This window comes from Anser brachyrhynchus, assembly GCF_964034855.1.
Source record: "Anser brachyrhynchus genome assembly, chromosome: 4".
Taxonomy (NCBI): domain Eukaryota; kingdom Metazoa; phylum Chordata; class Aves; order Anseriformes; family Anatidae; genus Anser; species Anser brachyrhynchus.
Window position 1 is genome coordinate 47,651,293 of NC_137698.1, and position 21,694 is coordinate 47,672,986.

The 21,694-nt window shown below is 49.9% G+C and overlaps 1 protein-coding gene across 1 annotated transcript in view; it reads right to left on the bottom strand.

Annotated features, from left to right (window-relative positions):
• The window catches only part of ABCG2 (ATP binding cassette subfamily G member 2 (JR blood group)), a 34,253-nt gene extending 17,006 nt beyond the window's left edge, over positions 1-17,247 (bottom strand). Inside the window, exons 1-10 of the mRNA XM_080591469.1 lie at positions 17,107-17,247; positions 16,909-17,033; positions 16,446-16,663; positions 4,075-4,287; positions 2,919-2,978; positions 2,351-2,465; positions 1,838-1,990; positions 1,332-1,489; positions 504-655; positions 13-117 (exon numbers count right to left, since the gene is read on the bottom strand). Of these exons, the coding sequence (XP_080447595.1) occupies positions 13-117; positions 504-655; positions 1,332-1,489; positions 1,838-1,990; positions 2,351-2,465; positions 2,919-2,978; positions 4,075-4,280 (949 nt within the window). The 5' untranslated portion in view covers positions 4,281-4,287; positions 16,446-16,663; positions 16,909-17,033; positions 17,107-17,247. The remainder of the gene's footprint in view (positions 1-12; positions 118-503; positions 656-1,331; positions 1,490-1,837; positions 1,991-2,350; positions 2,466-2,918; positions 2,979-4,074; positions 4,288-16,445; positions 16,664-16,908; positions 17,034-17,106) is intronic.
• Between the last annotated feature and the right edge of the window lie 4,447 nt (positions 17,248-21,694).

Genomic DNA, 21,694 nt, shown 5'->3' on the forward strand with positions numbered 1-21,694 from the left:
TCTGCCTTGTACCTGAGTGGGCTTCGTCGGTCTTGTTCACCACCACCGCCGTGGAGTCCCCGTTGATGATGTCCAGGAAGAAGTCGGCAGGATTGTTGTAAGGCTCGCACTCGTAGCCTGCAGTGACAGCGTGACAAGCGCTAAGTGGCAGCTCGGTGATGGGCAGGAGGCTGCGTGCAGCCACCACGCCTGTACGAGGGATGAGCGGCGCTGCCGGACGTGCCATCAGTGAAGGCAGGGCAGCACGCCTGCTCAACCCCAGCCCACGCTTTGTCTGATTAACACGTGCCCAGAAACAGCTGATTAGAAGTCAGCCCTGTCATCCAAAATATACAGGTCAGGAGGTGGAACCCCAAGAGAAACACTCAGCCTGCTAAAATCTTGGGCTTGCTAATCCATACCACATCCAGTTCTCATCACGCGCTATTGCCGTTTGTCTTGCTCAAATGCTCGTGCAAGCTGCGGATGTAGGCGCAGCAGTCACCACGGTGCGTTATGCTCACCGATAGATTGGAAGTAGCCGATGGTCTGCTGAGCGGGGCCGTGGTACAGCATCCGCCCCGCGGCCAGGAGTGTCAAGCTGTCAAACAGCCGGAATATGGAGTACCGTGGCTGGTGGATGGAGAAGATGATTGTTTTTCCTTGCTTTGCCATCCTGAACGGAGAGTGAAGAATAACAGAGGTGTTAGCTGCAAGAGTCCTTTCAGCATTTAGACAGAGAATTTGCAAGGTCAGTTAAGGCTTGGTCAAGGGCAATTAAGTCGGCGTGTGAGAGAGGAGAAGGGGGAAGGAAAAAGGATGCAGAGGAAATCTATAGGTGATACCTAAAGTGCCTCTGTGAGAAAAGGGAAGTTCCCTCTCGCTGGGGAGGCTGCTGGGGGAGAAGGTCCAGGAAGGCTCTGGTGCAAATTGGAAGGCTCTGGAGAGAGGCGTTTAAGTTGTTGAAGTGTAAGAAATGCAAAATGAGGTAAAATTTGCAAGTTTTTGTTTTCCCAAAGATAGGGCTGAGATGTTGTGATGGGGAAGAATCTAGCTGCGTTCTAACTACTATCTGTAGTCAGACTGTATGGCAGGCGTATTTATCACTGTTCTGGCCAAGGCAGATGTGAAAATAAACACTTGCATCTAAGAACATAGCTGTCAGGGACAGACGGCAGCCCTGGTGTGCACTTGGGACATTGCTTGGCACTGGGAGACCAGACTGCCTTTTCTTACTGCCTTTGCAGTTTTGGCTCGGTGGAAAACAGTGATACGTGTGATTTCCCTGTCTGCTTATTCTAATCATAATCCAAGTGCAAACCAAGTGCAGGCACTGGTTCCAAGGACATCACCTTTTCAGTAGCAGCAGGACGGCGTTAGCGGTGCTGGCATCCAGTCCAGTGGTTGGCTCATCCAAAAAGAGGATGGTGGGATCTGTGATGAGCTCCATCCCGATATTGGTCCTTTTCCGCTCTCCCCCGGACACCCCACGAGTGAACTGGGTGCCAACCTGGTGCGGAACAAGAAATTTGTGTCATGTGGCCTGATAACACATGCTGCAGTGACCAGCATCCTCCTGGCACGGCGGCATTCTGGAATAGCTGTAAGAAATTTCTTGACATTAGAGTTAGCTGCGGTATCCTCACTACCTTTCCCCGTCCCCACGGTGTGATAACGCATGCAGTAGCAGCGCAGAGCCTGTACCGGTCACCACGCAGAGGTGTTGTTAATTCTTACAGTACTGAAATTCTCTTTACTTTACTTTACTACTTTACTTTTTTTTTTTCATCTGTCACGTGGCTAATTAAATCACTTCATATTTCTTCATGATTTAAGCACTGCATTTAAATGCCATTACCTTGGAGTCCGCCACTTTGCTCAAACCCAGCTCCTTGATGATCTGATTAACTCGTTCATTTCTGTCCTGCTCCTTCACAGACTTTGGCAAACGGAGTGCTGCTGAGAACTGGAAGTTTTCTCTGATGGTCAGGGTTCCCATCACCACATCGTCCTTCAAAAGAGAAAGAGCAGATACTCGGTGTTCACTCGGCAATTTGTGTTTCCTCTGATAACTGCATCTAGCTGTGTTTTATGTGGTCCTTGCATGGAGAGGGGTGGTGGCAACTGCCACAACATGTGGCAGGAGCTTCCAAGGAGGAAGGAGGGAAAGGTATGCCCGGAGGGATGTCGTTTTCCATCACTTCTTGGCATGTGCTGCGCCCCAGCCCACCCCGGACAGACCACGGCATTGGTGATACCACTCCTGGGCAAGTGGAGGTGAGAGCTGTGTACTTGCAGCGCTGCTGCCATTTCTTGCAGCTGCGGGCAGGAGGGGACAGGAGCAGCCTTGGGGAGATGAATGCTGTCCTACCTGCACTACGTATCCAGAGGTACATTTAAAGTTGGCAGGCTGAGGAGCTCCGTTGATCAAAATGTCACCAGAAAGCCCGTGAGGGTCTTTCCTTGCAGCCAAAATGTCGAGCAGCCTAGAAGAGAAGGAGGTCACTTTGTGTAATCAGCATGTACGAGGTCAGATGACACAAGATGGACAGCGATGTGTAGGCATTCTGTAGTAGAAAGATGCCATTTAGAAAACATCCGTCAGCCTTCAAGGGGCTGAGTTTCTTTTCTCCTGGCTTCTTAAGGAAGTGAGGTCTGTGCAATTTCACAGTTTGTGTCCATTCACTCAATAGTAGGAGCTTAACCCGGAATGGTACGTAGTGTATCATCAGTGAAGTGTGCTACACTTAAATTACATATTTGTCATTTAAGCTGATTGCCTGTTTTGAATTCACATATTTCTCAGAAATCAGTGAGATTTGCACAGTTGTAAATGAAAACAAAATCTTTCCCTGAAAGTCTTGTCTATTACTGCAAAATATGGGCAGATTCATTTTCTCCTTGGTGTAAATAATGCATAGAACAGAGGGGACACTTACGAAGATTTACCACTGCCAGTGGGCCCCAAAATTGCATTCAGTCCTGGTCTCATGATGCCACTGTAAGACAAAATAGATAGATGGCATCAGTAGTTCAGAGTTTCTCTGAATCTGATTTTCAGGCAGGCTACACTCAGAAGCCGGGTGGAAACAGTTTTTAAGTGTTGCGCTGGGGAGAAAAGCCTGTAGAAATGATGGATGGGGATGCTGCTGCCTTTTCTCCTGGTTGCTGGAGCACGCGCAGGCGTTGCTGGTAGTTCTGCCTAGCCCCTAAACATGCACTCAGCGAGCACTTGTGTACGCGAGAGGCAGGCTGCACGTGCAAATGCCTGCGTGTTGTGATGCCAGCTTTGTCTGGCACTGAACTCTGGTGCTGCTTGTTAGCAGTCCTCGTTGTGAGTACCTGGGCTTTGGGTCTGGCCCAGGACAGCCGTTCTCGTGGTCTAGCACCGTGCAGCCTTGGAGGCTTGGTTTTACTTTCTGACCCGTGCTTCTTCCCCTTTAATTTCTTATCGTGGAAATTTCTGGTTCTACAGATTAAGAAACATACACAGTATACATATGTGGCTTTATATGTGATTTTAACACAAAAACCAGTATGTAATGAAGCAAATGCAGATGCTGCAATTTTTGTAAAAAGGGAAAGAATAACGCATGTTAAGCATTGGTCTCATAAAGCAAACCAGGAGATGGGCCTTCTCTTGCCTTGTGGCAAACAACCAACGTAAGGCAGGCGAGTTATCGTAACGTGCGGCCCTCAAGGACAGTGGGAAAGATTTTACCAGCTCATGGTTTGTAGACACGGGAACTGCATAGGGCAAAAGACCCACAGTGTGAATCCAGCACCCGCTGGTCTTTCCTGTGTTCCCGGGGTGAGCCAAGGCACGAGCGAAGAGGAGCTGCCTGTGTTTATCACCACAGCACAGTGGGAGACGTGCCGGGCAGCGTGCAGTGAGCACAAGTGGCTCATTTGCCACAGCCACAGTACTCTGGCCATGGCCATAACTCAGGTAGGTGAAAGCAAGTATATATATTATATGTAACATATATATAATTCTGCGCATTGTGCTCAGTAGCTGAGTGATGGCAGTGGGCTTCACTGCCAGGAACAGAAATAAAAGATGGGCTTACTCCAAAGAGACGTCAAAATACCTACTTGAGATCTCTCAAAACTTCTTTACTGGCTGTTTTTCTACAGCACAGGAACCCGGACTTCACCTTCACATGGTAGGAGATGTTGTGGAAAGTTAGTGTGCTTCCTCCCTTGTTTGCCAAGTCTGGAGAGGACTGCTTGCTGCTCGGGATGCCGTTTGTACTCGACTCTGACATCTGAATGTTTATGTGGGACTGGCCTCCTGCCATTTTTCCTCTAGAAATTAAGAAAATAGAGGGGGGGGGAGAAGAAGCTTGGTTAGGTATGGAGAAGAAAGATGTGTCTGTCCCAGTGCGTGGCACTGGACCTGCTGGGGCCCTTGCAGATGCATCCATCCCAGTCTCTCTCCATCTGGGTCCTGCAGCTGGAGGTGAGGCAGAGCTGGCGAGGATACGGCTGCAGCGCCTGCAGCTGGAGGAGCCTCCCAGCCCTCGCGAGCCCTTCTCCTGCCCGAGCTCCAGGCACCTTTCACTGCAGGGCTTTGCTGACTTGACGCTCCTCCTGGAGGGCAGCCTGGGACAGAGGAGCACTGCACATAAATTCTGCCAGCATGTTTGAGACCGCCAGCGCAACGGGCTCTCTGAAAGGCCAGCTGCAACCTGTGAGGGGCAGGGGGACCTGGCTTGATACTCCTCTCACCCCTGGCACTCCTGTGCAGTGACAGCAAAATTTAGAAATCGTTGGTTTATGTTTTTAATCGAAATAATTTGGTGAGGCTACAGGAACACAACAACTGGCACCGTTCCTAAGGCTTTCTTTTCCTTGGGCTTGTTTTTATGTCAAATCCAGAAGGCTGTTGCAGTGTAATAACCATCATTACCTCCCCCCCTTCCCTTGTCAGCCAGGCTCCTACCTGTAAGCCCATCTCAAGGTGCAGGCAGCACGGGGAGGCTGCGCTGGAGGAACATGCTCCTGGGGGATGCTGGCCAGCCTTGCGCAGGCAGACCTTTGTCCCCTTTGTGCTCCCGAGTGGCACGGGCTAGCTGAGACAGGGGCAGGATCTGGCCCCTCAGTGTATATCAGGGGGACTGCTCGGAGTCTAACTAGGGCAGTTGGCCCCGGGGGAAATGTTGGTAACACAGCAGTTTGGGGCAACAGAGAGGCAAGAGGAGCTGCCAGGAGCTGTGGGAAGGTCAGTCCCCTACGTTGATGTGGCTGTTCCCTTGCAGCAGGGAACACAGATGGCGAGACCTTCTCAGGCATGCTGAATAAATGGGAGAGCAGTTAATAAAACGAGCCTCTCCAAAACAGCCATTTAATCTAACGGAGTCATATGGTCACATAAAAACCCAGCCCTTATCTTTTCCACTGATGCTGGCATGCTGTTGTGGTTGTTTGACAGCCAGCCAAGTTCCCGGCGGCGATGAGCACAGTGACGTGCTGCCTTCAGGACCAGGCTTTCTCCATGGGAGGGCTGGTGGCCAGCAGCACGATCCCACCAAGGCCACCTCTTCTGACAAAACCATGGGCTTCCCTGCCAGCAGAAATGTGAGGTCTTAGCGTTTCAGCCCCTGTCACATAATCTTGCACCAATTTTCCCGTGATGAAAAGAAACCGCGTTCCACATGTGATTAGGATGGGACTGATTTATTTTTAAGTTAAGCTAAAATGGATCCTCAGTAAACTGAGCATCATTTAGATGTGTGGCAGTTAAAGCCTGGAGGCCTTTTACTGACAAACTCCCTGCGCTCTTATCTGCTTGCCCCAGGGAAGACTTCTCTGCCTGCCGGAGAGCAGCAGGACTAGCCTGGCTGGGCACCAACTGCTGCCCTGTAAGAGGAGGTTTTGCTAAAGCAGAGATGTGCGCTCAGAGCCACTGGGGGAATGTGTCGCCGACAGTCTCACCGTGCGCTGAGCAGACGGACGTTTGCTTGCACACGTATGGGCTACCAAACCCTCAGCTGTGGAGCGGCACCGTTACAAAATCCCTTGAAGCACTGGGCAGCCAGCTGCACGGTGTGGGTGCGGAATACATCAGAAGAAAGCGCAGCACTGACCTAGGTATACTGATGCATCTGTACGGTACCTAGCTGAGTATTTTACTCACCCAGATTTTTCTCAGCTTAATATTTCAGTATTACTGATGGAACATTGCGAACATGCTGTGTGTGAGGTGGGAGTCTGTGGAATGGTTTCCTTGTTTTTCGTTTTGTTTGGGTTTGCTGCTTAGTGGCAGCTAGGGCCACAGAAGGGCACTGGCACAGCCAGGCTGCTGATGTATGTCAGCACGGCACTTAGCGGCTGCGGCGGCTCTTCAGAGCGACTAGTGGTCATTGAAGAACAAAACGGCAAAATTCTCTGTTGCTTAAAAGTGAAGTGGGTAGTTGTCAGCTGCTATGTGAAATCTGTGTTAGTTTTTAAAAGGAGTATGGCCATTGTGCTCGGCGTGATAACACAGCCTTGGTTCTGGACGTGCTGGTGGGAAGGGAGCTCTGGAGGCTGCATACCAGCTGTGAGCAGGATGATCCCCAGCTCCTGTGGTGGAAACCTCCAGCTGGAGACTGTTCCAGCAGTGCTTTGGGTCGCAGCTGCCACGGCGCAGGGAGAGGTGGAAGTGTTACCCACAGAAGTAAAGTCTGTGCGCCCCAGCATGAGGCTTGTAATTTGGTTCTCTCTTTTGGAAACCTTTTTTTTTTTTTTCCTCATTCCTGTAGGATAAGTGCTCCCAGTGAGATGCTCATTTTATAAACAAACCCTTCCATTTCTGATCTATCACTAAGCTTCTCCATAGGAATACAGGAGGATGCTCCTTTATGGCAAATGTAATTGTTAGCTGTTTGTAATTGCTTCTTCAGAATGGATTTGTAAATATTACTGTAGTTCTTGTAGAGAAAATTTATTAAGTTTAATGTGAGATAGAGCTACGAAGCATGTTAATTCAGAACACTTGCAGGACAAAGAAACAACCTTGACAAAATCTTAATCAAATTGCTTCATATGCAAGCTAGAATTCCCTAAATGAAGTTGCCTAGAATTCATTGCAAATTGCTTTCAAATATCAAATCCTTTAGATCAGAAAGGAGCAGGAGAGTCAATGACATTGTGTACTGGCCACCATATTCAGAAACACTCATTAATACGATGAAATATTTCATATCCTCATCAAACCAGCTCTGGTTAAAATCCATTATTTTTGCATCAGTTGAATATAAAATTGATGCGCTCTTTGGGACTATTACGAATTGGATTTATTTTCCCCACATCTTCTAAAATATTTTTGTTGCAACTGCTTTCAACATTGATCTCAGTCCAAGCCTAATGGAAAAAACTTTCCTTTAGAGAGACTTAGTGTCAGAGATTTTTTTCAGGAGACAAAATATTGGATCTTGAGATTTAACATTTTACTAGTGGCAAAATGAAACTACTTTCTTAAATATACCATGAAATCTCATTGCCCGAGGTTCAAATGCAAAGACAAACTCATTGTGCTCACTTTTCTGTGTCTGCTTCTCAGACTTACAAAGTACAAAGTCTTATTCTCTGTTCATATGCAATGGCACAAAGCAAAACGAGAAACAACATACAACAAACCACCACTGACTTAATCTTACTTTAATCTTTTAACTGCACCAAACCCTGTCTGGAGTCTTTCAAACTGTTTTGGTGAATCTGATTTGAAAGCCTTAAGATATATTGTATGTGTAAAAGCTAAGTGACATTCCTTCATGCCAGTCTTCCTCAAAGCTTTGGCACCGGCGAAATGTGCAGTTCAAATACAAAAAAACATCCCAGTGAAGTGGCGGCAAAATTTCAAGTGGCAAAATTCAGCAGTGCATTTTGGTTGATTTTTGAAAATCTGTCTGATTATTTTAAGTATTTTATCTCTATAGAGAATTGGAGTTGAAATTACTTAGGGAGGAAGAGTTTTGGTGACCCCAGCAGCTTTCGGCAAAGTTTTCTAGACGAAGGTCTAAGCCTTCAAATCATAACCTGTCCTCCTTTTTCTGAATCCTTGAGCCTGCCAGGGAAACTACTGTTGAAAAAGCTTTTATTTCTCTTATCGATAATGGGGACAAAGTTTAGCTTTGTGGCGTGCTAGCTGAAATGGTTTGTATTATAGACATGCATCTTAAACTGTGGATAAATATAAATTCAGAGGGCTGCACAGCCTCATACTGCCAGCCCAGCACCGCACAGCCTTCTTTCTCAGAAAAACGCATAGGAAAATAAAACTGCTTGAGTAAGTAAGGATAATGCGATTCGGACAATCTGCAAGTTAATTGGAAACCAATTTACTGGGACTTTGTAGCCTGCCTTTGGTGCAAAGCAGCCCTCTGCACTCAGGTAAGTGTTGTCTGCAGTGCATTAAGACACACAGGCAAGCTCTGAATGTGGCTCTTCTTGCAAAATAGTCTTAACTTTTCACTGTTTCACTAATTTTACTTTAACCCTCGAAGCTTTCTCCCCCCATTTACAAATCATATATTCATGAATTCCATGCCGAATTTCTCAATCCAATTCCTTGGAGAGCTAGGAAAAAGTAGGCAGGTGTTTCGTTACGTTTTCAAAGCCGCTGGATAAAACAGAAAACCGAACCCAAGCATGCCATGATGGAAACACTTCGCAGTGGCAGAGCAGCCCCTGTGTGCCCCGGGGGGCAGAAGAGCAAGCCCCCAGCCTGAGTTGTGCCTGCTGCAGCCGCAGTGGCGGGGCCACGGCCGGTCACTCACCCGCAGCGCTGGGTCAGGGCAGCAGGACGGCTGAGGAGGTGGCAGGGCGGTGGGAGCCGCGGGGAGCAGAGCGGTGTCCCCAGCCGCTGGCTCGGCCGGCAGGGACGGGTTGTGGCTCCGGCGTCATCGCATCTTCTGCTAAAGTTGGGTTCCCCCTGCGCCGTCACCCCAGGGAGTCTCCACCCTCCGCAGGGGTAAGGAGAGGGCAGGGCCAGGGCAAGGCAGGACTTTCACCTCTTCTTACTTCAGCCTGCCGAGTGGTGGTGGTTTCGTGGGATAACGGGTGAGGGCATGTCCTTGATGCTGTGCAGGGAACCAAGCCTGACACAGCCTGATGCAGGCAACTTGGTCCCTGGCGCATGCTGTCTCCGTGGCTGTGCCTGGACATCCTCTCAAAGAGGCCACGGCTTTCTAGCAGCTGCGCTGACACGCGCAGTGGTGGTGGTGGTGCTGAGCACTCTGCTCCTCGGGTTTGCTGCCTGTCCTGCTTCCCTGTGCCAGGTGCACTGCAGTTCCCAAGCGCAGCAGCCCCAAAGGCGAGTCGCGCCTGGAGAAGCTCCGTCTGCAGCCCGGCTGTGCTGCTGTCACGTGCCTGCAGCCCCGGCACCGTCGCCAAGCCAGCTTTTGTAGATGAGTGAGTTAATCTCTTAATGTTCGGGAATCGCATTCCTGGGCTCTTACCCTTTCTTTTATTACTAATTTTAACATGATTTAATTTTTTATATTTATATAAGACTTGCAAGCGTCCTAGTAGCTAGTGAAGGCTACAGCGTGGTCCCAGTAGTGTTTGACAAGGTATTTATATGACTAAATAAATGCAGAAAATACCAGTATTTCATGCAGGGAGCACATCTGCACTCTCACCTGGTCTCATTTTGGGTATCCCCCATTGAGTCAGCAATAACCAGAGCACTAGCACATGACCCAGAGGAGGCTATCACTGTCAGCATGACTGATAAAGCAAAGAAGGAAAACGGAGATGACAAACAACACTCGTTGTCACAGGTACTCACCCTTAGAATGCAATGTGATTGTTTTTTTTTTCCAGTTGAGGTCACAGATCATTTGTGCAGATCAGTTCCGAGCAGGTCAGTGCGTGCTTGGTCCTGCCTTCAGGACCACCTAAAAGAGAGCTGCAGCCTGCGTTTGCGTTGCAGTCTGAAACAAGGAGTGAAAAGTGTTCAGCCTCTCTTCCTGCAGCGTTGTGGGGGTGGATGGGGGTTATTTAATTTGACTGTGAGGTTTCCTCGCATACAGCAAGCACGTAAACTGTTCGGATCAAGTGGGGAGTCAGTCTAGTGAGGCTACTGGGACTAAGCTGTGAACTTCACTAGTTGTAGAGATGCTTGAAAGTTTTGTATGAGTATAGTACTGAGGTAATTGCATTAAAATTAGCAGTAAAAGAAGGACGAACAGTGTGGGCACATGGTTCCTGAGCAGTAAGACAAGAGATTTCATCAGTGGGGAGACTAACATCTCAGGGGGTTTGCTGTGACTGCAGTCACACAAAGTCTTCACAGGAGCAGCTGAACCCAGACCTCATGTTGCTGCAGGGCTCGAAACCTGCTCCTTCTGAAGTAACTGATTTGAATGTTGAGAGATAAGGAGCTTCCACCCTAGTCAATTTATTTTTTATCTTACTGTCCTCAAGGCCATGCCTGCCATCTGCCTGTCAGTTACTAAGAAACCCTGGCACACTTATTTGTCAGATGAGAACGCATAACAAACATTCATAAATTTTTCAACATCTATTTCAAGACGAACCTGTGGCCATATCACAAAACAAAACAAAACAAAACAAAAACCTGAATATTAGTAACTGATTAAGTAGAGAGTTCAGCCTTTCAGACCTGTGTTTTGTGCAGTCAGGTGTGTGACACAGCCCTGGCACAGAGCAGACCTTTGGTCAGCTCACAATACATAAAACAAGAGATGTTTCATCTCAAACCATGAGTGGGGCGTAGCCTTATCAGACAGTGCTTCAGAATAGCTTTCATCCATCTGCGTGTGCTGTTTAATATTAAATCTGACAGAGGGCCGTTACCCCCGGCACCCCATAGCTTGGGCAGAAGCTGTGGTCCTTGCAGCCACCAGCTGCGAGGTTCCTGCGGCAGCCTCTGGCTCTGCCGAGGTGGGAAGGGCTCCGTGCCGGTACCCCAGCACCTGGAGGCAACGTTTGTAAAACAGGAACAGGAACGTTTGTGAAACAGGAACTGTAGTTACGTAGGGAGAGGAGACGAGAATTCATTTGGGAAGAATAAGAGTTGCTAAAAAAAGGCCTGAAGTGGCGAGTGCTAGGACGGGCTGTGGAGCCTGAGTCTGATTTTACCTGCGATGATGCAAAGCGGGAATGACTCCTGAGCTGAGGATCAGGGTGGCGTGGTGCAGTAGAGCACTTACACCGTGATATCGCAGGCAAAGCTCTTAGCACCGAGAACAAGATGAAGATGGCATAAGGCTCGGCATTCACACACCTCAGGACGTTATCTGTGCTGCAGAAAAGGCCAGTTAAAGTCACCAGGACGTAAACATCACATGTATTATTATTACCTGGTGCAGGGATATCTGGTCAGTTTCACTGATGCGCTGCCTCCTGGTGGGCCTGTCTGTGGCCCCGTGGTCCTCCGGCCTTACGAGCGCCTTGCCTCTGTTTTGTGGACCCAAACGTGATGCACAAGCAGTCCCATTTGCAAGCTACGTGGAAAGGGTGAGGCGGGCAGTAAGAGCAGCGGGTAGGTGGCTGTCTGCTGTGTCAGAAGGCTGCTCCGGTATCAAAGTATCGCGAGCTCCTTCTAACGACCACAAGCCACGTCCTGTCTCGCTCTGCGCCCCAGCGGGCTGCTTTCTCTCAGAAATGGAGCCACAGCAAGGGGGCTGAAGCGCAGCAGGTGGGGAGCGCCGTGCTGGCTGGGAAGTGAACTCAGTGACGTTCCCCACGGCCTGGAGTCCAACCAGTGCAAGGTCCCGCACCCAGGCGGGGCAGCGCCGAGCCCCAGCACAGGCTGGGCAGGGAGCGCGCTGAGGAGACAGGCGTGGGGCTGTATGAAAACCAGGCACGAGCCGGCCGCGTGCGCTGGCGTCCTGAGAGCCGAGGGCATCCCGGGCCATGGCGCCAGCAGCGAGGCCGGCGGGGCAGGGGCAGCAATTGCCGCACGCGGCTCCACTCCCATAAGGCCCCAGCACGTGTCCCCCGCTTGCTGCCCGCAACTCACGGCAAGGCCGGGCGGGGTGTGCTGTGCTAGTGGAGCTGCGGTCCTGCAGCCATGCAGCCTGCCCGCTGCACACTGCGGCCTCCGAGCCGGGGTGCTGCGGGTGTGCTGGGGGCACAGCAGGCGGTGCTGGGCTTCCCTGAGGGTCACGGGAAGGACCGGGGGGTGTGCAGCGGCTGACAGCGAGGGGTAAGGCCGGGGCTGAGCAGGGGAGCAGGGCTGGTGGTTGTAGGGTGGTTTTAGGGGCTCGATTGCACCCCCCCGAAGGTGTGTTTCTGGAGCTCGAGCAGAGGCTGAGTCGTATGTGTTCAGTGTCTGAAAGCGCAGGCTGAGTCGTGTGGTTTGGGGGCTCTGGAAACAAGGCTGAGTCGTTCGTTTTCAGAGCTTGGAAACGGAGAGCCAGCGCTGCCTTCTGGGGCTGGAGAGCGAGCTGCAAGCCAGAGGGTGGGGGAATTGCTGAAACTTCCCAAAAGCCTAAGCCCTCCATTCATAGAAAGAGAAGTCAAATATTTAGGGCATCTAGTATCTGAGGGGGAATGAAGAATAAATCCAGAGAGGATTCAGGGTATTGTTGAGCTACCCCTACCCAAAACTAAAAAGAAGTAAAAGTTTTAAGAGAAAGAGGTTTTTAAGGAATTAGGAGTCACGAAGTCCAAAGGAAAATAGATACTCCCTGATGGGAGAGAAATGCTGAATAAAGTGCTAATGAGGCAAATATTAACTGTTTTACATCAAGAGGGTCATTGGGGAATTCAAACAATGTGTGACGCTGTGCTATGGAAATACGTATGTGTAGGAATACAAATACCCTGGCTGAACAAGTATGCAGGAGTTGTGTAGTATGTCAAAAGGTGAATAGGAAAATTATCTGCAGTCAGCCCAAAGGGGGGTGAGAACCAGGAATTCAATGCTTCCAAAATGTACAGGTAGATTTTACAGAACTCCTTAGAGTAGGTAGATTTAAATACTTGTTAGTCTCGGTAGATCATTTGTCAGGGTGGGTGGAAGCTTTCCCTTCAGTATCTGCTACTGCGAACATAGTAACTAAAGCAATTCTAGAACAAATAACTCCCAGGTATGGAATTGTTGAAAATATTGACTCTGATCAAAGAAATCACTTTATGTCAGAAATATTGCAAGGGCTAATGTGGACTCTAGGAATTAAGTGGAAATTTCACACTCCTTGGCATCCTTCCTCTTCTGGAAGGGTGGAGAGGATCAGACAATAAGCAGCACTTGACTAAGTTCTGGAAACTCAGCTTCCCCAAGTGAAGTGCTTACCTTTGACACTTCTCCAAATTCAACCTGCACCAAGAAAAGATGTGGGAGTTTCACCATATGAAATATTATTTGGATTGCTGTACATGGACAAAGGGAATGAATTACCTCAAACTGAGACAAAAGATGCTTTTCTTAAGAACTATATACTCGGGCTGTCGTCCTCTTTGTCATCTCTCAGGACCTGTGGATCATTAGCTCAAACCCCACCCTTGGAAGCCCTGATCCATCCATTCCTAGCAGGAGACTGGGATTTGATGTGAACATGGAGAGAATTGAAACTGCAACCTGAGTGGGACGGACTGTTACAAGTGCTCGTGACTACTGAGATGACAGTGAGAACAGCTGAGAAAGGGTGGACTCATACCTGGGTAAAAGCATCAGTTAACCTCGATACCTGAGAGACTGCATTAACAAAGACTTTTAAGGTTAAAAAACTGTTAAAACTATCTACTGTAAACCTTTAACTTCTCCTTAGAAGAATTCTTAATGAATTAATGAGTAAAAGGGATTGAATTACACAGAATTGGAGTGTTTACAGGGAACACTCCCTGGAAGTGGGAGAAAAGGGGGATGTTTAATCCCCACCAGAAGAATCCTTATTAGTTTGTGATTTTTATTGTTTTTCTTTATTATTATTTCTTAATTATTATAGCGATGTATACATAGAAATGATGTATTTTAAGTTTATCTTGGTAATACCTATTCTCAATGGATTAGCGATAGGATGGAGGGAAAAAATCAGCATTTCCAATTAATCCAGAACATCTCTTGAGTTCTATCTCGAAATAATTGTTGGATTTGCACCCAGATGCCCAGAAAGACTGAAAAGGCCTTGTCCCTGATCGCTATTTCCAACAGCAACTGTGTCTGGATTCTCTAGATTTCTCAAAATGACAGATCATACCCAGTCCCGGGAAGGAATAGATTTTGAAGCTGAGCTCCCTACACATAGTCCTGGCTACAATATACTGTGTTATCAAAGGTGCTTTTTAAACAACATTGATAGAAAACTCAGGGGGCAGTATTACTGACCCTGGGTGTGGAAATATCCATGAAATAGGGAATAATCCGTACTGTACTGAATATGGTAGCCACGGGAATGCTAATATACATAATGCGCACCAGATACAACATGAGAATCCTGTAACCAGATGGCCTGTCCCAAATGGCAAGGGGTGGTACTGGCTATGTGGTAATAAAGCCAGGAAGGTGTTGCCCCTAGGATGGAAGGGAGCTTGCACCCTGGAGGAAATAATTCCAAATGTAACTATTATTGAAGACCCACAAAGCCAAAGCCCCTTGAGACCACACGCAGAATTAAGTGGACTCCAAATAATCCTCTAGTAAAATTCTCTAGCATTTCACAGTTTTGCAAGGTGGTTTTTACCTTGGTTAAGGGTGAATGAATTAGAAAAAGCTACTGTAAATATCTCAAAATACAAAAATATTGTAAATATATTGAAGATCTAGAAAATAAGTTAGATAAGTTTGCAAAAATAGTACTCTAGAATCAAATAGTATTAGATTTATTAATAATCTCATAAGGAGGAGTGTACACCGTAATTAATACTAGTTGCTGTATATATGCAGATCAAATAGGATGAATTTGACTGATCTCAAAAATATTTGGGGAAAAAAAACCCACAAGATCCTACATAGAGTAGCTCAAGATGACAGTTCCTGGGGATTTAGAAACATTTGGAAGAAACTAATTTCGTGATTACCTGAATAGAATTGGCTCAAACAACTATTTGTTGGTATTGTAATAATAATGGCATTGTATATCTATCATCCCCCGTGACATCCGAAGAAGAATACTGCACCTTAATGTTGGAAAAACTCAAGAGTGCGGTATGTGCAGAGGTGCAAAAACAACAATAGGAGTAAGAAAAGAAGAGGGGGGAATTGTGAGAAACAAAGTTGTATTTTTGCAGTACAGAACTAATTTTCTGTATTCCAAGGTAGTTGTGTAGTCATAATAAGGAGAAATGGTAAGTAGATAAGTGGACGGTAGAAGGCCTCACTGTTCCAAAATAAGGTAGAAGCTAGAGAAAAACAGGATGAGCAGTGTGAGGACAGTAAAACAAAGATCACAAGTTATCAAAACATAAGAAAGGAGAAATTAAAGGGTTGAAAAAAAGAAAAATTGTACATATGTGGTATAGAGGAGTGTCGAGTAGCTTGTGAGCCTGTAGTATTCAGCCAGTGAGGAAACAGGGGAGGTGATCAGGTGTCAGGTAGTAGGGAATGTAAGGTTATGATTTGTTTACCAAAATGCACTCCTGATTGACAGGATGCCCGCCATTGCAATCACGAATAAAATAGCTTCACAGAAGATCCTGTCTGAAGAAAATTATTTGAGATGTTTCTCACAGTGGGGCGCCCTGGATAGGTGGGCTTTTGGGCAGGAGAGGGAGGGAGGAGGGTGTTGGGGCTGGGCGGTGGGAGGGGGGCAGCCTGGGCGTGCAGACCCTCGCTGGAGGTGGGGGTCCGGTCGTGTTAGTCCCTGACCCCAGGGACGCTGGCATGCATCAGGGTGAATAAAGTGTTCGAGATGGGCAAAAAGGCACTTTCCCCCCTTCCCACATGTACTCATTGTCTGGAATAGTTACCGCCTTAATTGTCCAATATTTACACCATATTTGGACAATTATGACAGTTCATATTAATATGAAGTTATGGCAGTGATTGATTTACGACCTTGGCCACACACCAGATTGCTCCAAGGAGCCGGAGCTCCCATTAGCTTAGAACCAGAAAGAGCTTTTATTGAGCTGGAACTGCAGCGAGCTTGCAACAAGCAGGAACAGGAGCTGGGTGGGGCTGGAGTTTTGAGGCACCTTGTAACAAGAAAGAGCATTTCTCGAGCCAGAGCTGTGATTAGCTGCAAGTTCCATCAACTTTGGGCATCAATTAGCAGCATCAATAATACAACCCAATCCCTTGGCGGCCCACCCAGGTTCCTCAACGCCAAAGAGAGGCGTTCAAACCAAATTGTCTGAAGTCAAAAAAAGACAAACCAAGCAAGCTGGCTAAAGACCAAAGACAAACCAAGCAAATTGATCAGTGACAAATAAACACGAAACCACAAGCAGAAACATTTCCTCCTAATCCCTAGCCAGTGCCAGCTTCCTCAGCTCGGGGTTCCCTGGGGAGCTGCTGCTTGCCTGACCCTGCCAGCTGCCCCCACGCACCACACCGTTGGGGCACTCACCAGACATTACCTTTAGCGCAGATGTCCCCTGGTGCTGCCAGGTCCATGTTCCTCGTCTGGGCTCAGGGCTGAGACTTCCTAGGTTTTGGCCATTCCCGTGTGCCATCAGCTGTGCTGGAGAAGCCCCCAGTGAGGTGGTGGCCTCGTATTGCAGCTGGGAAGACACAGCTCTCGATGCGACCTGAGCTCCCTGCCCTCCAAAGCAGTCGCAGCAACATCTGCCAGGGTGCATGAAAGCAGAGATGGGGGGGACAAGGACTGAGAGGCCCCATGTCTATGGGCTCAGTTACCCCCAGTTAGCAGGCACGCCACTTAGCAGACCCAGGTGTCAACGTACCATCAATTAGGGCCAAATTACCACTAGGAAGGCCAGCATTTGTTACAGGAGTAGAGCAGGTGCTTATCCTACAAGTTAATACAGAATTCAGCTCTTGAAGCACGTGTATCCCCCCTGAGCCCTTACCTGTACGTGTTCCCACACCCGTGTGCGCACACCCATCCACGTACGCCTGTACGGTGCTGCCCGCACCACGCTCACTGAGGGCACTGGGTGTCTGGCTCCAGAGATGCGGCATGGCCGGGAGACCCCTGCGGAGAGGCTCTGGTGGAGAAGCTCCTGCAGAGGGGCTCCTTTTGGGTAGAAAGCAAGTGAAATTTGTACCTTTTTGGTGCTGGTGCCTGAGCACCAGGTCGGCTCCTGGTCTGTCCATCGTCGCAGTTTCTCAGCGCTGCCACTCGCCTCACCAGGGGCTCTCAGTGCCGGCCACGGCTGGGAGAAAGCCTCCAGCTCGGGTGCCGCAGGCACCGACCCCTACCTGCCCCGGCTCTTTCTGTCCTCTCGCAGCCCGATGGGCCCCGCGCTGCTTCTCCTCGCTGCAGCCGGCGGCTTCTCGCTCCCACCGCACGGCGGCAGCAGCCAGAAACCCTTTTTGTGCTGAGAGCAGCACACCGAGAGCGAGGAGAGGAGCGGCCCCGGGGGGCGTTGGCAGCCCGGCTCGGCCCTCGCCGCGGAGGGGGCTTCCAGCCGCCCGTGCCCACCGGCCCCGCGGCCGCGGCGCCAGCCCCGGACCCCGCAGCACGGCCCGGGAGCGGCCCCCGGGGGGCGCCGGGGGCCTGGGGACGCCGGAGCGGGACGTGGGTGGGCAGAGCCGCGGGTACCCGGGCTGCCACTTGTCGCGGGGTGGCAGCAGTGCTCACTAATCCCTGCTCACTAATCCCTCTCCTCCTCCTCCAGTACTGTCACAGTCCAAGTGCCAAAGCAATAAATTGGAAGCGGTTATAAGTTTTTTGACACTTTTATAAGTATTTATGCAAAATATTTAACCGATTGGCTGGTGTCTTTCTTTCCCCGTAGGCAGCAGCAGCTCGTTTGTATGGTTATTGATGGCATACGAGTGCATTTCCATAAAAAACCTTAGATCAAATGTTCTTTGGGGTGGCGTCGGGGGAATATTAAAAGACTTCTGGTTTCTGGCTTCTTCCTTGCACCCGCCTGCCCGGCCAGCCCTGCGACACAAACGGCACCTCCACGGTATTTCCTTCTGCAGACGGTTTGTTTCCAGATCTCTGCTTTGACCACTGGGCTCCCTGGCTGCAGATTTCAGTCTCCCAGTGGCTTCCCCCTGTCCATAACGTGGCCGTACCAGTTGTTAATCAGTTCTGTTGCCCTTACTCCTTCACACATTAAACCCTCCCTGCTGCTATGGGATGGTGCTAGTGGCCCTTATCTTACTTAGACCAGGCAGCACGGCGAGCTCTGCTTAAATAGAAATCCTGAGCCAGAGCCTTCCCAGTTCTCTGCCTGCAGGTCCCACAGCGGTGGGTGGTTTTCCGTCCTTTGTGACTAAAATGGAAGCTGGGGGGAGGACAGGGCGATATGTGAGCTACAGGCGAATGCTTTGACAGTTAGGGCAAGTGTAATCTTAAACTGTGAGTCTGTGCATCGGTTTCTGCATGTGGATCTTTTCTCCTGCCCCTTAGCAAAACCAACGAGTGACCAGCCCTCAGGCCGATACAAATCTGCTTGCTTCCAGTGCTTCCCATCACCGAGGCGATCGGCTCCGGGGCAGACGCATTTTGCAGTGGAGCGGGGGATCGAGGCCACTCGAGGCAGCCTTGGGAGCAGCGACCCCTCCTCCCTGCAGTACAAAGTCAGCCCCTATGGAGCACGAGCGACCAGGACATGCAAACAGAGCGTGGCACAGCACTCAGGGCAGGGCGCTGCAGTTTGCGTGGCAGTGCGCGCAGGCAGGATGAGCAGGGAGAGTGCCGTCACCGCTCTTCTCCAACGGTGGTTGTAACCCGCTCGTGAAGAGCCCGGCCATGCTATCCACCAGGCAGAAAACCATGGCCTCCACATCTCTTGCAGCCTCTCCAGCCGCAGTCACCAATGTGGCTACCCAGACAGAGGTCTTAGGGAAACACGTGGCTGTCCAGGTCTTGGGCTGCAGGGTGTGCCCGAGTCTTCTGTTGGTGTCTGACAGCAGCAGCGGAGGGTATGCCTGTGGGAGGTGTGCCCAGGTTGAAGAGCTGCTCAAACAGGTAGCGGAGCTTCAGAAGGAGGTGAGTAGGCTAAGGAGCATCAGGGAGTCAGAGAAGGAAATGGACTGGTGGAAGCATGCTCTGCCCTCCCTGAGACAGACTCACGAGCCTGCCACAACACAAGTGCCTCCTGCTACACAGAAGACGAAAGTGCCCCCATCCCACCAGGCAGTAGGAGGGGATGTAGGCCAAGGGGGGGAATGGAAGCAGGTTTCTGCTCGGGGTGGTAGGCGAGCCCTGTCCCTGCCCACCTCACCTTCCCATCTACCCTTATATAACAGCTATGAGGCTCTAGAACACGACAGTCAAAACAACGATGTAGACGAAAGCCCATCCCGGTTGGAAGGGGTGCCTCAGGCAAGGCAACCTACCCCCCGCATCGCTACATCTTCTGTCAAGAAGGAAAGAAGGGTTATCGTCATGGGGAACTCCTTTCTGAAAGTGACAGAGGGCTGTCCGGACCCAACGCACAGGGAAGTCTGCTGCCTCCCTGGGGCTCGGTAAGAGACATTGCCAGGAAAGTCACTCGCCTGGTACAGCCCACCAACTACTACCTGCTACTGGTTTTTCAGGCTGGTAATGACGAAGTAGCAAGGAGAAGTCGGAGAGCAATCAAAACGGACTTTAGGGCTTTAGGGAGACTAGTTAAAGGTTCAGGGGCACAGGTTGTGTTTGACTCTGTCCTTCCAATAGGGGAGATCTATGTCGACAAGCAGACTCGTCTTATTAACACTGTGGCTTTGAGACTGGTGCAACTGGCAGAATTTTGGGTTTGTTGATCATGGGAAGGTCTATGCAACACCGGGCCTGCTGGCACCAGATGGGATGTGCCTCTCTCAGAGGGGGAAAGGATTTTTGCCCAGGAGTTAGTGGGGCAGATAGATAGGGCTTTAAACTAGAGTCGAAGAGGGAAAGGAATGATAAACTAAGGGATGGTGCACTAGAATCAGAGGGACTGTGTGCTAGTGAGGTCCTTCGGTCAGCTCCACAAGATGCTGCATGCAGGGAGGCGCATTTGAAGTGCTTCTACACAAACGCACACAGTATGAGGAATAAAATGGATGAGCTAGAAGTCTTGGCCCAGTCCCACAGCTACGACATCATTGGTATAAGTGAAACCTGGTGGGATGAGTCCTGTGACTGGTGTGTTGCAATAGATGGTTACAGGCTCTTCAGAAGGGACAGACAGGGTAGGCGAGGTGGTGGGGTGGCGCTGTACATGAAGGAGGGGATGGACTGTGTGGATCTTGAAGTTGGTGAAGGCAAAGTTGAGAGCCTCTGGGTAAGGATTAAGGGATGAACAAACAAAGGGGATGTCGTGGTGGGAGTCTATTACAGACTACTGGGCCAGGATGTCAACGCTGATGAATTATTCTTTGACAGACAGTTGAAATGGCTGAAATAACAGGCAGCTGCAGACAGCAGAGCTTTTCACTGCTGTGTCTTGGCGGTGAAAATGAGCCTGTCTGTGCTGCTGAGCTGGGGGGGCTCCAGCCGTGGCTTTAAGTATGGTCGGAAGCAGCGACGTGCACCAGGCTGCCCGTCCTGTGGGGCCCACCTGCGATCCCCCCGCTCTGCTGCAGGGCCCGGTGTCACCAGGGCACATGGGGGGGGGGCGCTGGCTAAGCTGGAAGGTGGCTCCGGCTCTCGGACAGCAGGCCCTGCAAGCACGAGAAGAGGTAGGGGCTTCCCCTAGCTGCCTTTTGTAATAGCTGCATGGATAAATACCTTGTTTATGCGGTTCTGCACGATAATGGCTACTACTAAACAGCGCGCAAGCTCAAACAATAAACCTAACCCAATCTAATCTTCTATTTGTAGAGAGCTTGTTGCAAAACAGATTTCACCCACCACAGAGGAGAAGGTACCTTGGAGCTGTCCAACTCCTCACAGGAGAGCTGGAGCATCCTCACACTGCAAATGAAGCTGCGGCCTCCGAGAGGGGCAGTCAGTCCCCCAGGAAATGTGAGGGGAACCAGGCCCCTGCCAGGTGAGGGTTGGCCAAGCCCCAGCGTCCCACTCGCCGGGGGAAGCTGGAGCCACTGGCTCTGGGGCAGAAGGTCAGGGCTGAGCTCAGCTCAGCTCAGTCTATGTCTTCTGTCACCACTTGAGTGTTAAATTCAGCATGGGGGATGCTCCCACCTCCCTGCCTGCCTGGCTGTGGCACCTCCTAGGCACAGCACGAGCATGAAGTTGGATGCAAAGGGGCTGGGGGAAGTGTCCCCCAGCGCAGACGCCTGCCTCCGACATCCCCTGCATAAAGTGCAATGCGCTGACCCAGAGGACAAGGACACCGTCCCCTCTCGCTTGGTTCCCGGCAGGGCAACGTGCCACAGAGGACATAGCTCATGATAAGGTCCGGCACATTTCTGTCGGCTTCCCTAACCAAAAGGAAATGTGACAGCAAACACCAGTAATGTAAGCCCTCGGCAGCCAGACACTAAAGCTGTGTAGCCGTACAACGTTGCTGGGGGCCTTTTTGAGACACACCAGGGTGTATTTAAGCTTTCCTTTTCCTGAGCATTTTCTCTTTAGCAAAATGGTGTGTCCAGCCATCTTCCCAGGGATGGACTTGACTTCCCTAGTGACTTACTAGATAATTAAGCAGTCATGCCTGCTGCTATCAGCCAAATAATTTAATTGGAATACTCATTCTGGCTTGTGATGTAGCTGGCGGGCAGCCTTGGTAAGGGTAATGGCTTTTGGCT